This window comes from Triturus cristatus, chromosome 2_2 (assembly GCF_964204655.1).
Source record: "Triturus cristatus chromosome 2_2, aTriCri1.1, whole genome shotgun sequence".
NCBI lineage: Eukaryota > Metazoa > Chordata > Amphibia > Caudata > Salamandridae > Triturus > Triturus cristatus.
Window position 1 is genome coordinate 749,887,620 of NC_140582.1, and position 17,373 is coordinate 749,904,992.

General features: G+C 46.3%; 1 protein-coding gene across 1 annotated transcript in view; it reads left to right on the forward strand.

Moving 5' to 3' along the window:
* Positions 1-1,187: 1,187 nt before the first annotated feature.
* Positions 1,188-17,373, forward strand: part of ASAH1 (N-acylsphingosine amidohydrolase 1) — a 195,080-nt gene continuing 178,894 nt past the window's right edge. The window contains exon 1 of the mRNA XM_085641989.1: positions 1,188-1,566. Within this exon, the coding sequence (XP_085498115.1) occupies positions 1,495-1,566 (72 nt within the window). The 5' untranslated portion in view covers positions 1,188-1,494. The remainder of the gene's footprint in view (positions 1,567-17,373) is intronic.

Here is a 17,373-nt window from a genome sequence, read left to right on the forward strand (position 1 = left end):
CGTCGGGTTCGGTGCACCAGGTCGTAGGCTAGGAGGGCCGGGATGACACGTGGGATGGGGTCCATGTCTGTCCGTCGCGTACCGGTGCTCCTTATTCGCGGCGGACTCAGGTTTCCGGCTTTTTTTAGCTGCCGTAAAAAAATAGCTGTGCGGAATGACGTAGGTACGAATCGTACTTGCTGGTCCATAAAACGCTGCCTGACTCCGTACGGACGTCGCTTACGCGCTGTCCAGGATCAGAATAGTAGGTATTTTTTAGCCGTACGGTGTTTTGTACGAATCGTACGGAAATGGTATTTCTGTACAAATTGTACTTGCTGGTTTGTTCAGTGGATTTCCCGGGTACGAGTCGTACGGAGAATACGCTCCGTAAGACCATTCGTACCCGGGTTTTAAAGGATCGGAATCTGCACCAGTGTGTTATATTGTATAGTATATGGTTGTATGCCTATAGCTGCGCCATTTCAGTGTTATTGTTAAACGGCACTTCACCCGGTGCAACCTCTCTTTTCCAATATAGTTCTTTTGTACCTGTTACATGTTTAAGAAAAAACAATTAAACCAATTAAACTGAACACGTAACTATAGGATGCTTTTACTTGTAATTTTAACCAGGAAGCAGTATATTGTTAACATGAAAACTAACAGAATTCACGCATTACTAATGTGAACCAACACATAAATATTTGTGCAGTTCTCTGCATTTCTCTGCTTAAGAGTCCCATCAAAGATGATCATTATGGACACAACTTATAAGCACAACTTGAGATGTCACACTCCTTGGGGGTGGTTCTGGTTCCCATTAAACGCAGCATTAGAAACTATATGAAGTGAAAATATGTTTTGAAACTCTGAAAGGAAACCCAAAGTTTTTTAAGTATGTGCATTCATGTTTTGTCTCGCCTAGAATACTACTTCCAAGAATAACTGCTACATTTAAATCATTAAAGTGCTGACTCTATTATGGAAAGCGTTTCGTCGAACGTTTGGTTTAGGTTAATTTTAACAGAACAAAACGAAAAACTTTTCCAATCCATTCACACTGGGGGGAGGGGGGTCATTACGATAGTGGGCGGATCCACCGCCTGCATTACGATGGCCGGGGGTATTTAAAGTTTGAGGCGCGGGTATAGTGAGTGGGTGGCTCACTACAGCCATATAAAAAAACTGAAACGAAGATTTACGTTACTCCATATTTTGAGACTAGTTACTGGAAATATACTTTCTCGATGCATTTTAGTAAATAGAGGATAAAACATACGCCTTCCAACATGGCCTCTTTGTATACCGTAGCGTAGAGGCTCTGCCTGTCTGTACTTGCATGTAGTCCGTTTTCAGTGTCGGTGTTTTAACACTGTCTCCACTGGTGTGTTTTCAGTGGCGCTGTCAAGTGATCTCTCCGGGGCGAGTCGTGAGTCACATGAGCTTTCTGGGTTGTTTCGGTGTTACTTTCCTATGCACTGACTGTCCAAGCGCTTTGCTGTGCTTGTAGGGATGAAGCTTCTATTGCCGTGTGCACTTGTTCTCCTCGCCTTCAGCTGTACAGCTGCTCAGGATGTGCCCCCGGTAAGTGAGTGTATGGGATTGTTCAGAGCACCCCCAAGTGCATGGCTATGTCCGCTTTTTGATCTGCACCTCAGTAAAAGACTCTTATCTCGGTCGCCTTAGTAGCCTCTCAGTCCAGACTGTTTTCCTTATCAAAGAAACTCCTATTTGTTCCGGCTTTATTGAGATTATGAAAGCACCTGGCGTTGGGTCCTGAATAAATAAGAGTGTACAGAAACTTCCTTAAAATTGCGATTAATTTGTTTAATAATGATTTCCTATTAGTTCAGAACGCTCTAAAATGCATTTAAGTCCGTAACTCCTTTATTTACTGTTGTAAGTATATTTATAAATGCGAAAAAATACAGGCTTTTGGTGATTTCACCGTTTTTTCTGGGGTTGACTTTAAAATACTGGTTATGTTGGTTAAACACTGCCACCCGGCAACCAGAACAATGAAGCACTGCACATAAGCAAAAACCAGGACGATACCTGTTCATCTAGTCAGTCCTCCCCCCCTTTTAAAAAAAATTATATTTGTTTTTATTGAGTTTTCTAAGACATAGTCGACAGTGCAACAGTACAAATCATGAGTTTGTCTCAGAAATAGCAGTGATATAACAATGTACAGGATTCACGATATGCTTCATGACCAGAGGAAACCTAAGCAGCACAGGTAAATGCATGTGCATTGTTATGGAAGAGGAGAGAAAGGTACGTTGGGTCTGAACAACAAAAAAGCAAACGACTAACACACAAGGGCGGCTGGTCCCACATGACACACACATGGGCATCTGTCGTCGTAGGAGAAGAGATTATACTAATAGAGCACCTATAATGCAGGTAAGCGACAGAATCAGGGGGAGGCAGTGGGTCAGGCTTATAGCAGTGGACTGGCGGGTGATGTACTAGGCGAGGCATCTGCGGCGGTAAACAGTTCAAGAGTGCTGTTCGGGGAAGCGGGTTCTGAACTAAGCGGGGGCGAGTTCCAAGGGGGGTGGGCTAGGGGGTGTCGGAGGCAGTTGTCCTAGATTTGAAGGCCTCGAGTAGAGCATCTTATTGTTGCGAGATTGGGTACTTCCAGATACCCCACAGTTCTTCTGACTGCAGGGCCGTTCCCTCCAGTGTCGCCCCCACTGATCAGGTCCAGGCAAGTGGCCGAGGGGGGCCCTTGACTTCCAGGCACGCATGATCCCATGCTTAGCTAATAGAAGTTTCAGGTCAAGAAAACTGCCCTGTTTAGGTCAGGCAGTGTTCATGCCCTGTCTTTGAGACGTGGTATTCACTTCTATGGGCTTTGAACACCCCCACCGCTTTCCATTGGATCTTTTATCTGCCTTTTCAAATCCCTTCGGTTTCACTGGTGACTAGTATACGTTTGTCCCACCTTTTGGCTGTTTTGTTCCGTCCTGCAGATTGCCCCTTCAACATGACCCTTTCACTATCGACAATATGTTTTAGTTTCAATGCACTACTTTTTCTTTCTGCTCTCTCCTCGCTGGCGCACAGCGCTGCTCCCAGTTCACTTAATCTCCCTGTGCCATTCCCCAACACCACCTCCTGCCCCTCACATCTTGTTATTTGCAGTGTAATTGTTCACTTGCAACTTAAAAGCAGAGAAAACCTGCTTTATGTTGTGCAATCCACTCTCTGATGGGGGGTTGCTAGCACCGTCTTATGCTCCCTTTCGCTGCTTTGCTGTGACAGCCGCCGTACTCACCCAGACAGACAGTGTAGGAAGGTGGATATCTGACTATGGTTACCCCCCAACTTTTTGCCTAGTGTCTAGCTGGTTTTTCGACTTAGTTGGCCTGAGATCCTGCCATTCAGGGTCTCAGGCTGTCTGCTCTCTCTTTAAAATGGACTCCATGTACCCTAGGTACATACCCAATTGGTAAGGATCACCTTATTGGACCCTGTACAGTGTACCCTAGGTACCCAGGGCATAGGTGTACCCTAGGCCTCCCAGGGGCTGCAGCATGTATTATGCCACCCCTGGCCTGGCCTTCCAATCAGACACAACTGGCTGATCACTCAGCTGGGGCAAGGTCGTGTAATCACCCCTTGCTTAGATATAGTATACTTGCATCTACCCTTAAAATAGACACATGTGTACCTGTGAGCCACTCCTATGGCAGGCCTTAACAATCCTGGAGGCAGAGTGCTTGGTAACATGTGAGATGGTGCTCTAGCATGAGCTGAGCCTGTCTAGAGCTTTCGGAACCATGTCCTTATAGCTGTTCTATGATATCGCCTACCATATACTCTTAAAGTGCCTTATAATCTTAAACGGTTATGGTAACTATGGGTTGGCTTTATCAAAACATGTTGTGTAAGGTGTCTAACACTTTGGAATAATACCCTCATACCATTTCTGGTGATGAGGATATTATTCCCCCCTTCTAGAGGGAGAGACATGTTAAAATCCTACTTTGCTGTTTAACTCTGACCAAAGCCTCAGCATCACAAAATGGATGCTGCTGCCACAGACACGAGTCTGACCTCCTGCAGCTGGGAGCCCTCCCAGCCAGGGAGGCCTGGGCATTAGGTTTCCTACTTTAGTGTATTGGGGCAGGGAGGGCTGAAAGGAATGAGACATGCCTGGGGCACACAAGGTGCTCCATGCATAGTCCAGTTCAAACCGGTGCTGGGGCACACCAGCCCCAGCTCTGGCGCGAAAACTGGACAAAGGAAAGGGGGTGTAGCCACTCTCCTTCCTGGTCCCACCCATAGGAGGGACCTTGCAGGTAGCCCAGCCCACTAGCCCAGTAGATCAGTAGGTAGCTGAGCCCTGCAAATTAGATTAACCTGAATCTGCAACTTGAACAGAAACTCTGGACCTTAGACATTCGACCTCAGGAAGAAGACTGAAGAAATCTCCCTTGTGGCCAAGGAGTGACCACCCTGGGCAACCAGGCACCATCCAGCGACCCTTGCTTGCTTTGCGACTGATCCTACGAGGGACGACTGCAGAGACTGACCAGCGCGAGACTTCCAGACACCTCTGACCCAGATCCACATCTGCAGCGAAGCTGAGACCCATGGAGGCGACGTGGGACCAGCGACTTGGGAAGAGTGGCTAGTAACTGACTAGCGCGACTTCTGAGGCTTCCTCGAGGCTGTGCTTGGGGAATTGAGAAGCTCCAATCCCGAGCACCATCTGCAAAGAAGATCAGCTCCCCACACTTCACGTGTTCTGCGTGGGGCCCTTCTGCACCTGAGTTGCTCGACGTGTTGTCCAGTTGCTGACCCGTTGGCTAGTAGCCTCTGCGACGACGAACCTTTTGTTTCATCTTGCTGGTCCGGCTCCTCCAGACTGGCACCCGCTCCTCTGTGAAAGAGAAGCACCCCGGACCTTCCTGGTCTGCACCAGAAGCAAGTCCTCCATCCTGCGTGGGTTCCACTTGCCAAGGCTTGTTGGGTCCTGACTCGACATCGACGCCGCCGACAGCAAGAGCCTCCGTGGGACAGCTCACCTCCTGGTCCTGGTCGTCCTCGACACCTCCTGGTACCCGTGGCTGCTGCGACAAGCTTCACCTCTTCACCTGCATCTTCACGACATCGCCTGGTTCCTTCCTGGTTTCTTCACGGCTCCTGGCTGGTGACCTAGACTCTGTCCCTTTTGCTTGCAGGTATCCTTCCTTCTTGATCCCATCCTTGGGATCCACCGGACACTCTTCACTGACTGCCTGTCAGCAACTTTCCTTCAGGCATCCATAGGAGTCAACGACGAAACCCGACGCAAGTTCACACCTATGCACCCGCAGCCCGTGGGCTAGGTAACTTGAGTACTCTGGTGCTCACAAGGGTATTGACTATCCTAGGGTCTAGTTTCCGAGTCTCGACTTTCTAGCTATTCCAGAAGTGTCCTAAAACTGTTTAATTCAAATAACTACTATTTCTATCGACTTTTACGCGTGAGTGTTTCCACTCTGCACCTGAATCCCGTGGGCCTCCCACTTGCTAACCTTTGGTAGTATAGTGTAGCCCCAGCGATTCCCTAGGCCTAGGCCTATCCTGTGTTCGCGACAGTGGTTCTTATACCACTTACTTAGTATATGGTTTGCATGGCCCCTAGGGCCTAACTGTATTACTTACCTGTGTGACTTAATGTATGCTTAAATAAGACTGTGTTGTACTTACCTCGAATCTCATAAAGAGTGCTGAGGGTTTGACTAGAATAAATACATTCTATTTTTATATATATATGTTGTGGTGTCCTTTCAATTGGTATTCAAGGGATTACAAATGGTATAACAGCTGGCTTCACATGCCATTCAGAGTTTAGCCTAAGACTGCTCTTGTCCATGCTACCACTAGGATAGCTGGTCTATAAGGTTGACTTTACAACCAATCACCATAAGGGTTGTTTGGACTGATACAAGGTGTACACTAGAACTAGTGACATCATATATCAGGCCAACTTCTCACAGACAGCGTTTTATTTTCATAAACTTTTTTTTTTTAAACTTGGGTGTTGTAACCCATCTACAATTGGGACGTCATTCACGTCTATTGTGCACTGAATATGTGGGGTGCAATTAGAAATAGTAGATTAGTCCACAATGTAAATTGTGAATGTGCGCTGCACCAGTTTGACATTCAGCTGCCCCAGCGCCCAGGAGAGGAGTGGACGGCGGGCTCTGAGGTGGATGGGAACTATTTAATGGCAGGTGGGACGGACAGATCTGCTGTAGGCGGTGGAAAGTGAACAAACATATAGCTTCAGGGTCACATTCAAGTCCGAATATTGCAGTCTAAACATGATTGTTTCCATCATCCAGGGGATTTTATTTTATGCATTTGGGTTGCCCTGTGTCTTTGGTGGTGTTATAATGAATCCGGTATCTGGCTGGTGGCAACATTCTTCGCAAATTTAAATTATTATCCTTGCCTTTTAATAAAACAATGAAAGTCTCAATATATAATGCACATAGGTCTCAATGCAGTGTTATTTTTTAGTATCGGACTAGAGCTCTGGAATCGGCTTGTCAATGCATGGATAATGGCGCACAGTGAGTGTATTATAAGAGGAGGTAGTTCTTTGCTGTGTAAGACTCCTCACCCGCCCTCTTGTATACCAGGGGCACAGCGCTTATCGGGCTTGATGGCTCTCTGCCAACCCCGGGTGTAGTGCCTTTGCCCATTGCAAAAGAACTATTGATGGACAGAACGTAGAACAATGTCATACATTCACCCCAGTACAGAGATCTGGGCCTAAATCCATCGTTTTTTTGCTCACCTCGCCATTCCAGTTTGGACCCAGCCACATGCAAATCAGTCTTGACCCTGTGCCCAATGGGAACAGTCCAGCCCGAACTGCCAGGCCAGGTCCTCCCTGGACTGGAAATCAGCATCCTAGGACCAGTTTTGGGGTTTCACCCCTCTTCAGCCAGGATAGCTTGATTCCAGTGGTATGGAGAGCACGGGACTCACGTCTGAGCATACCCGTCCTACTCGGGGTGACAAATGCAAAAAAGAACTATTGATGGACAGAATGCAGAACAATGTCATACATTCACCCTAGTACAGAGATCTTGGCCTAAATCCATCATTTTTTTGCTCACCATGCCATTCCAGTTTGGACCCAGCCATATGCAAATCAGTCTTGACCCTGTGCCCGATGGGAACAGTCCAGCCCGAACTGTCCATCAATAGTTCTTTTTGAATTTGTCACGTTCCTTCTTGTCCTGTGGAGGGTTGCATACGATTTCTACAACTGTAGCAGGTGATCCTTCAGTCAGCCCATCTGCTTTTTTGCTTGGAAACTTCAAGCGGGACCAGAATGTCGAAGTCTTTGTACAATTATAATACTGTGGTGAGCCAAGAGCTTTGCCGCTTAGATTACAAAAATATTTTATCTAGACTAGCTGTATCTTTCACTCAATTTTGGCCTCCTATTTTTTTTTTCATATTCAATCAAACTCAGTTCAACTACATTTGATTAATATGTTCACTCAGTGCCCTGTCTGAATTGGCACAGACAAGCTGAATACAATGCAATGGAATGTGGACCACAGTAACCAGCGGCTGAGAGTCATTTGTGCATTCTTCCTATAGCTTTTTTAAGCTTTACCTGGTGGTATTTTAGATGTTTCTTATAATAAACATATGCAGTTAGTTACACAGGCGAGTCCCTCTAGAGATAGTTATAGTGGCAGTGACCACCCTTCCCAGTCGTATCCTAGCCGTAGGCAGGGTGTACAGTCTTGTAACTAGGGGTGGGCAGAATTTGCGAAAGTGACTTTCGCAAATTATCGCGAAAATGTTAAAAATCTCCGCAAACACGTGGAAATATCGCGAAGATTCGGAAGTTTTTTTCCCGCCCGTTCGCGGTATTTTCTGCGTGGTCGCGGCTCGCCAACTTACCCATGCGGTTGCTCGCGGGCGCGACCATCTTGTTTTCACTCTTCTCGCGGTGCATGATCGCGAGAAGAAAGACGTGATCGCGCGACCAATGAAATTACTGCGGGTGCGAACTGTTGCGAGACAGCGCAAATGGCTACTAACAATCCAACATCTCGTGGAGAACGCGACCGGATCGGGAAAACTTGTCGGCAAACGCGGGGATTGAGGTAAGGCGATCGCGCGCGAGAATGTATTATTTTACAGCGCGAGCAAGAAACAAATTATTGCTAAGCTACGGAATGCGGAAATTTTGACATTTTTTCGCGCTCTCCGCGGAACGCGAAAATGGCAAATTATCGCAATTTCCACGAGCGGAACGGAAATTTAGCCCAGGCCTACTTGTAACCAGTTTGATATAGGTCGAACGCCTTCTCAGCGTCCATAAAGACTGCTTCCGGGTCTAGTCTTTGAATGGCACCAAATATTGTTCGTTAATATAAGGTGAGGTTGCGACCAGGTACAAATCCTGCTTGCCCCGGGTGGACCACAGGTGGTACCAGCGGGGCTAAACGAGTGGCTAGTATTTTGGCATATATCTTGGCGTCAACGTTGAATAATGATAGGGGTCTGTAAGAGGAACATGTCTCAGGCAGCTCCCCTGGCTTCAACAGCATGATTATCAAGGCCTCTCTCATCGAGAGGGGGCATTTTTCCGGCCTGAGCCATGCTTTCGTGCAATGACATTAGATGAGGGACTAGTTGGTCCTTAAAGGCTCTGTAGAATAAGACTGTAAGCCCATCCATTGCTGGGGCATTACCAGCACGCATAGGCCTAATCGTTGCTTTAACCTCGCCCGGAGTGAGTGGGGCCATAAGGTGTTCTCTGTGAGTATTTGTTAGCCATGTCATCTGGATGTGCTCCAAAAAATCTTGGATATTGTTGTCTTCTGGGGGGACTGGGAGGTGTAGAGCTGGGAATAGTACCTATGGAATTAATTTGAAATGCCTTGTCTTTCATGTAGAGGGAGGCCATTTTCATTTAGAATTTCTGTGATAGTGTCTACTTCCCGCTTGGGACGTAATAAGGCTGCTAAGGTGGCACCTGGTCGTTCCCCCTCCCCATAGACCCTAGCCGTGGCATATTTCCCAAGGTGTTTGACTTCCCTGTCTGCCTTCCCTGTCTGCCGTATCTTGGAAGTCCTCAAGTGCTACTTTTATATCACCCAAAACGTTTACATCGCCTGTCATTTGGAAAGCCTGCTCAAGGGCTGAGATCACTTTCTCCAATTTAGATAATCGGTCCCTTAGTGACCAAAGCTCTCCTGCATGTTTAGAAATAACCATCCCTCAAATATAAACTGTAAATGCCTCCCAAATGGTGGCGAAACTGTCTACAGACCCTATGTTTTTTCCCGAAGAAAACCTCTATTGCCTCTGTGATTTCTGCAGTAAATACAGGGTCCATTAGTGAGTAAGGGGGAAGCCTCCATAGAAATGCCGGGGCCTGTTTAATGGGGCATTTCAAGTCCAATTGTACAGGAGCGTGGTCTGAGTAAGTACAAGGGTGGAGATCGCACGCCCGACCTGTGGGAACAGGCTTTTGGTCACAAGCCAATTGTCAATTCGAGTGTGTATGTCGTGGGGAGCGGAGCAGTGTGTGAAACCTGCAACCTCCGAGAAATGCTGCCTCCAAACATCCACCAGATCTAAGCCATTCATGAGGTCTAGGATGGCCCTGGCGGCAGCAGAGCGACGGCGGGCGGGTCCATTGGAGCGATCTCGAAGTGGGTCTAGGACACAGTTGAAATCCCCACCCAGTATTAGTGGAGTATCCCTGTTGTGCGTCAGATTGACTCTGAGTCTATGATAGAAGTGCAGGTCATCGTAGTTGGGTCCATATACATTCACTAGCCTAACAGTTAACCCATCTTTCTGGCAACGTACAGTAACATATCTGCCATTTGGGTCTGTCTCCATTACATGCGTTAGTATTCCTGACCTTGGGTTCACCCAGACTAGTACACGTCTAGCGTGAGACGTAAACCCCGCTGCACTGACCCCTCCCTAAAAAGCTTTTGTGACAATATATTACTCTCGGTTGGCAGGTGAGTTTCTTGTAATTGGGCCACATCAATCGAATGCCTCTTTAGATACGCTACAACCCTCCTGTCCTTTCTGCGATCATTTAATCCCCCTACATTCAATGTTAAAAACACGTACTGTCCTACCCATTGCTGAAAAAGCTGCTAGCTACTCCGTGCTCGCAACGGTATCCAGCTGAGGCATCCGCCAATAGTGATCTCGCCCAACGTGTAAACAAAATTACATAGCCTCCAATTATCATGCATGTCTCGCCAAACAAGCAACCTCCCACCCCCACCCACGCTATGCAAACCCCAACTGTGCTTAGTCGAAAACCACCCTTTCCCTCCCCCTGAGTGCTCTTGTACTTTGGTTAACAAGTTACGAGCTATACCTAAACCAAATGCGACCCAACAATGCTCCCCGTGTGGAGCACACTGTGGGGCAGATGTCAACCGACTTAATTCCCCACTTGAGCCAACCGGCATAGCGACTCTTGTAATAAGAATAGCAAAACTTGTAATAGGTATCCTCGCCAAACATAACTTTAGATGCAACCTCTTGCACATATCGCTCTCCAAGAAACATCTATAGCAAGGAGGTCTGTTGCAGTGAATGTCAAGGGAAAAGTACAAAGCGCTGTATAACTTGCAAATTACCATGCATTGTTTTGCGTGGAACGCATTGTCCAAGCAGATCGAGTCAGGTGTTGGTAAGGGACCAGCGGTGGTCTTGTCAACTGGTCTGCAACCCCAGCCAAGTAGAGTGATCCGTCAAAGCAGCAGGTGGGCCCACAGGACTGCCATGGGGATCTAAGTCGTGGAGATCCCAAACCCTACTGAGTGCGTTGATGCCTTATACTTTTCCATGTGAGGTCTCGTCCTCACTGCCTGACTAAAGGCTGTTCTTGGAGCAGCAGGTGTCTCTATGTTTAATTAATTGCATTACTTGAGACGGGTCTGTAAAGATGTGTGACTTTCTGTCAGCTGTAACTCGTAACTTGGTTGGATATTGTAGTCCAATTGCAGCGCACAAAGTTTCCCCTTGACTGGCACAAAGAGATGCTTTGCATATTGCACGTGCTGTGTAAAATCTGAATAGAGGGACACTTGTCATCCCCTCCTATTGAAGATCCTGCAATTCTCTGGCTTTGCGCCGAGCGCTTCCTCGATCTCTGTAGTTGAGAAGCCTGGTTATAGTCAGGCGCGGTGGCGCCTCAAGGACTGGTCTGCGAGCCAGCATTCGGTGTGCCCTCTCGACCATGAAGTTGGCAGAGAAACAGTCTCTTCCCCGCAATGTGTTAAGTAGCTGCTCTACAAAGCTCTCCATGTTGGAGATGTTTGTGGACTCCGTAATGCCTACAATCCGAAGGTTATTCCGCCGCGAGCGGGCTTCCAAGTCCTCCGCCTTGTCCTGGACAATCTGTAATTGTTTCTCGATGGTGGTATGCGAACGAGATGTGCAGTTTAGGGTGTCTTCTGCATCAGAGACTCGTTTTTCAACAGTGTCGAGGCGCTTCGCATGTTTGTCTAGCCTTTCGGACATCCGGTCCACCTGAAAGGTTAATGCATCCATTTTACTGTCTATCTTATTCAGACTATGCTGCATGGCGGCCATTATTTGCTTTAGGTCGGAGTCCTGGGGAGGGTCGCCAGCCTCCGAGCCCGACTTAGAGGCATTTTTCTCCTGGTCGTTTTGCCTCTGTGACTTCCTTGTCTCGAACTGTAATTTGGTTTGCGACTTTTCGGATTTCCTCATAATGTTTCCTCGTCGCCAGTTGCTAGTAGTGCTGGCACGGCAATAATGCAGAGGCACCCCCATGATCTTCTATTAGGCTAAATGCGAGCTGACTCACTCCTCCCTCTCTTTTTTTAATTTCTGTGTTGATTCTATTGTGATTTTGTCACTGTTTATGCAGGATTTGACTCCCAAGATGGCGGTAGACAAGTTGGTATGGCAATCCCCAACTGAGGACTGCAACATATGGCACCAAGCAGGTAAGTTGTGACAGGTGCACACCTCGCTATAGGGCGCAGTGATCGGTGTAGGGGCCTTCCTTCAGACCCAATATTAGGCCGCTATACTGTTCCAAGTATATGAGCAAGTTCACTGTGTCCCACTGGGAGCAAGCAATTTCATTAGGCCCCCGCTTCAGCCTGCAGTGAGGAGGGATGTGCCCATGGCCTCAGGAACGACTGCAGCTGTTAAGGGCTAACTGGGGGCCAAAACCGCTCTGACCTGTATCGCTGTGGCAGCATCGTGGAAGGGCAGCACCCCGTTGCGCACTCAGCGCTCGAGTGCCAAGTCGTGTTTGCTCCTTCAGCAGTCACCCAGGCCCAGGACAGGCGGCGTAATCCCCCGGAGCTGCCCGGAGGCCAGCAATGTTCCAAAAGGCACTTTCGGAGCTATCCATTTGCGTGCAGCCGCTGCAGGACCAAGCAGGTGAGCAGCCCCCTACACACGGCGATGTCCAGGACACAGTGCACTGACAGGCCGCTCACCACAGTCACCTGGCCAGTGATGCCGAGCACGCAGCGCGGAGGCCTCCATGCGGCCTGCAGCTATTTTGGGGAACCGCGGGACCTTGCAACCGGCCCCAAAGCCTCTGCTTCGTCACGCCTCTCAGTGCCTTGATTTTGTGGCGAGGATGCAGGTATTTAATGTGGATACTGGAGAATAGCTGGCCGGTATCGGTGGAGCGACTCAAGCTTGCAGCCATCTTGGAGCCAGGCAAGCTCCCCCCAGGTTTGCTATACTTCTAATACTCATGTCACTGGAACACCCCACCATGTAACCTTGTGCTACGTGAATGCTCTGTTACACTTCTGGGCTAAATTAAGCTACATACCCAATCAAATAAAAAATGTTGGCCAAAGATTTAATTGATATGGGGTTAGCGCATACTTTTACTCTATTGAGAAGGTTTAATGCACTTCTCTGTGGTATACACAATCCTTTTTGAAACATAACTTAGATGTATAGCAGAGGGACTCAATAGTACAGACTTTCCCCACAAGCTTCCTTCTCTGTACAAATACAGTTGATTGGAAGCATAGATAGATTAATAGTAGAGTGGTTGTACAGAGGTATAGTTGATTGCCTGTGCGTCCACATGATAATGGATGAGTCCGAAGATGGAAGGGTGTGTTTGTATAGCTGGCTGGGACAAGTTTGGGTAATAGATGAATGCTTGATTGTTGCTGGATGGATACATGCCTTGGTAAGGGTGGATGATGGACATATGGAGATTGGTGGATTAATGTAAATAGGAATACGTATGCATTCATAGGAGTGTTTAGAAGTAAGATCAGAAGTTACAGGATGCATATGTAGGAGTGAGAGTTGGCTGTAGTACGAGTAGAATGTATGTGTAAATGGAGATTAGTGTAGGAGTAAGAGTGAGTAGGACTTCAATAGGAGTAATAAATGTAAGAGTAGGAATAAACGTGCAGAATAAGAATAAATATAGGAGTAAGTGGACAGTAAGAATATGTAGGAGTGAGTAAAAGTAGACCTAAATACGGATAGGAGTAATCGTAAAGTAAACCTTTGTGCATATGCACTAAATCAAGTGGAAGGGTAAAAGTCAGCCACTGAAACGGCTTGTAAATAGGCTATGCTCCAAGGAGGGACAAGCACATGACGACGAAGAAAAGCCATTGAATAAGAAGCATGAAAATGAATGTGAAAAAAATACAGCTTGTGGAAAGCAGTAATGTCCGCTGTACTTTTTTGATATTGTCCACAAGAAGCTTTTGCCTACAGAAGCTGTCTGGTAGGCGAGACCTAAAATAAGAACGGGTGATATGCCGTCACTCACAATCCATGACCTCTCCAAATACCCAATTACTGTTGTGCCCATGGCCCAACGACGTGAATATCACTGACATCAAGTCTATGTCTGAAAGGGGTGACCAAGTAATCGCCCTATGTATGCTCATGAATACACAAATATCTAGCACCAAGACACCCATGGGCATTCGCGCACTTTAGAGATATCAAATCACTGTGGACTGAACCAGAATATGAATTAAACTGGAAAAGATCAGTGGCGGAAAGAGGATGTCTCAAAGTCTCTATATTTAAGTCTCTGTATCATTATTTTATGTACTGTTATATTAATTTCATGAGATCTGGCAGCACATCTAAAAATTTATTTTACCCCATATATAATGACCCGGAGCCCCCTTGTGTTTGTACTGTTACAATATTTATTGCTACGTATACGTTTCAAGAGTTCTGAAAAGACAGCTCAAGCTGACGTTTCCCTTGTATGGCAAAAAGTATGACTTGATAAAACCGGCACACCAGTGGAATTGAACGTATATTCTTCCTCTTTAACATGGTGTTTTGAAACCATCAGCACACGAAGCAGATGTGCAAACTTCACTAACACAAAGGTCGTGATAATATAAACAACATCAGTGCAAACCCTCTGATGCAAGGAAAACGTACAGTGCAACCAATAGTAGGGCAGGTTTCTCTTGCACAGGATATAGGGCAACATCAAACCCAGGAAAGGTTCAACACCTGGCAACAGTGCAAGCTACTTTCTTCCCTTCTCTTTTGTCTCCCCCCTCTCACTAATTCAAGGTTAACTTGTAGACACAAAATGTTACGGCACGTGCATACTTCTTGTGTAGTTCCATAAACAATATTAAGAGCCCCACACAATTTGTGTAAATATGTGATTCAAGCCACTGAAGCTCGGAAGATAAGCATCAGAATTACCTCAGTCAACGAACTCAAGTAGTGCAGAAGTAGCAGTGCTGTCACTGTCCTAATTCAAAACTTGCAGTCCTGCAGTATTATGTTACAGCTGCCATTGACATTTTACTTGTACTCAGTAATTTAAAAAATGTCAGTCCTGCATAGTACTCCCACAAAACAGTGCTGTTTTGCAGATAAGTACGGGTGCTTCTCTATTTCAGCTTTTGCAGTCTTGTAGGGCAGTACTATAATGTCTAATTTCAGGCATTGCAATCATGCAGAAAGACATGGCTTTCTCTCCATTTCTAGTACTGCAGTTGTGAAGAGAAGTACTGGGTTGGACATTTCAAAGTACTGCATATTGATATTCATAATCTACCTGCAGACGAATTATAGTGTTATTCTTATCATTGTATTGCAGACTTTTGGGGTAGTGTTGATCCTGCAATATTTACAGAATTATTGATTGTTTTAATAGTCGTTACTTATGTTTTTCAAAGGGGTGTGTGGTTATTGTAATTTTCTCCATATTCCTTTTCTTTCTTTTAGAAGGGAGGAACTCACTGCGACCTCTGTTTTTCGCATTCTCCGTTGTGCAGGCGTAGTTTGTATAAAGGCAATTTTTAGGTCCCACCTGAGACAGCACATAGCAGACCTTTGGTTTACTTTGAGGGGGCTCACACATTGCTCACCACTTCCTCGCTCTCATTTGCTTGTTCCTCTTTGGTCAGTTTGTGCTGGCTTGACTTCCTCTTCTTGTGTTTGACTCTCGTCCACTAATTGACCAGCACATGCTAGTTGTCACTTCCTGGTTCTTCTCTGGTGCATAGACGAACCGCAGATTGATTTCTCTTGGTGAGTGTTTCTGTCCTTGGTTGAGGTACTGTTATGTAACGTGTTACTGCTTTCCCCTTCCATCCACCATTTCTACATGTACTCTCCCTTCCCCCACCCCCTACCCTGTTCTTGCTTACCCACATACCCCCAGCCCCTTCCTCCATCCTTGCTTGCCTATCACTGAGACCACATCGGCTTTCCTAACCTAGATCGCAGCAAGGTCTGTTCCCATTTGCTTGATTGGCCGCCCCCTTGTCCCTGTACCAGAGACCGCAATGGGTATCCTAACATAAAGTCCAGCTAAATGTGCTCCTATTCCACTCCTTGTGTAGCCAAACTCATTTTTAGGGCAGAGTCTCTGAAAACGAAACAACTTTGAAGTGGATGTAAGCATGTGTAAATCACTGACAAGAGAATGCAGAGTTTTCAATTTTATTTTGCCTGGTTTTCTGCGCTTCATTTTGTTGTACTTTATACTGGTTTTGAGCATTTTCATATTTTTCACAACTCTGATTACTAGAGCCACAGAGCTTTCCTCGTCATCCATTCCCCACTATTGCAGGTGACGTCACTTTACCGTAAGTCATAGCGCTACATTAATGTCACGAGACGGTTGATGTGAATGGACAGTGGATATAATGGAAGAGGCCGGTTACCCCTACAGGATAAAAGGAGAGAATTCAAGGTTTATTTTTCTTGATTACATAGAGTTGCGGATATTAAATTTGGGGCCAGATGTACAACCATTGCTGTTTGTGACTCGCAAATTGCATTAAATTGCGAGTCGCAAAAATCAATGTACAACAGTGTCAGAGACACTGTTTGCGATTCCCAATGGGATTGCATCATGCATATTAATGAGGCTGCCGCAATTTGCGACCCCATTGGGAATGGCTGGCACTCCCAGGTTTGCTGACCTGCTGGGGTTAGCAGACCACCATGTCTGGGACTGCTTTGTCAATAAAGCAGTTAAAAAAAAAAAATGCAGCCCGGATGCATTTAAAAATAAAAAAGAAATGAAACATTTTTTTAAGGACAGGTAGAGGTCCCTGGGACCACAGCCTGCTCTTAAAAAATATTTGCGCACCCAATCACTTAGGGGAAGGGGCCCCCCAGTGATCCCTTCCAGTGTGCGAATGGTTTACCACCCTCTTGACGAGGGTGGTAAACTGCGAGTGTTTTGCGACCACAAATGCGGTCGCAAATCATACTTACCTAGGGTTCATTGTCACTATTAGGAAGGGACGCCCTTGGAACGCCCCTTCCCAATAGCGAGTCGCTACCCCTATTTTGCGTGTCTCATTACATTAGCAACTCGCAAAATAGGGTTGATACATTGTGCTACTGTTTTTTTGCGGTCACAGAAGGGCAAAATGCCCCTCTGCGACCGCAAAAAACGGTCGCACATGTGGCCCCTAGTATCTTAAATCAAATTCGTCCTCCATGATGCTGCATTTGGCAGAGCTTAGCTGCCCTACACCACACATAACCGAACAAAACCTATCCACAGTAAATAACAGGCATTTAGGGCCATTGTAATCCACATTGAAATGTAAATGTTTACGGTGCTTCAAAAGATGCAAATTCATGTAACTAAAGCAAATCTAAAAGCATTTTTTCTCAACATTATGGGTGTTACGGATTTTAAGCCCAAATACAATTTTTAAAGCGAAACTACAAGTCACAGAATGCAGCCTTTCCGTAACATTGCTAATCTGTAGGTGACATACGTGACAAAGTCAATAGTCTCTGGACATTAACTGAACAATATTTATAATGTGACCAAAGAAAAGAAATGCTGGCTTGCAAAGAACAATAGGCGAAGGAAGAATTAGTGTGTTACATATTTTG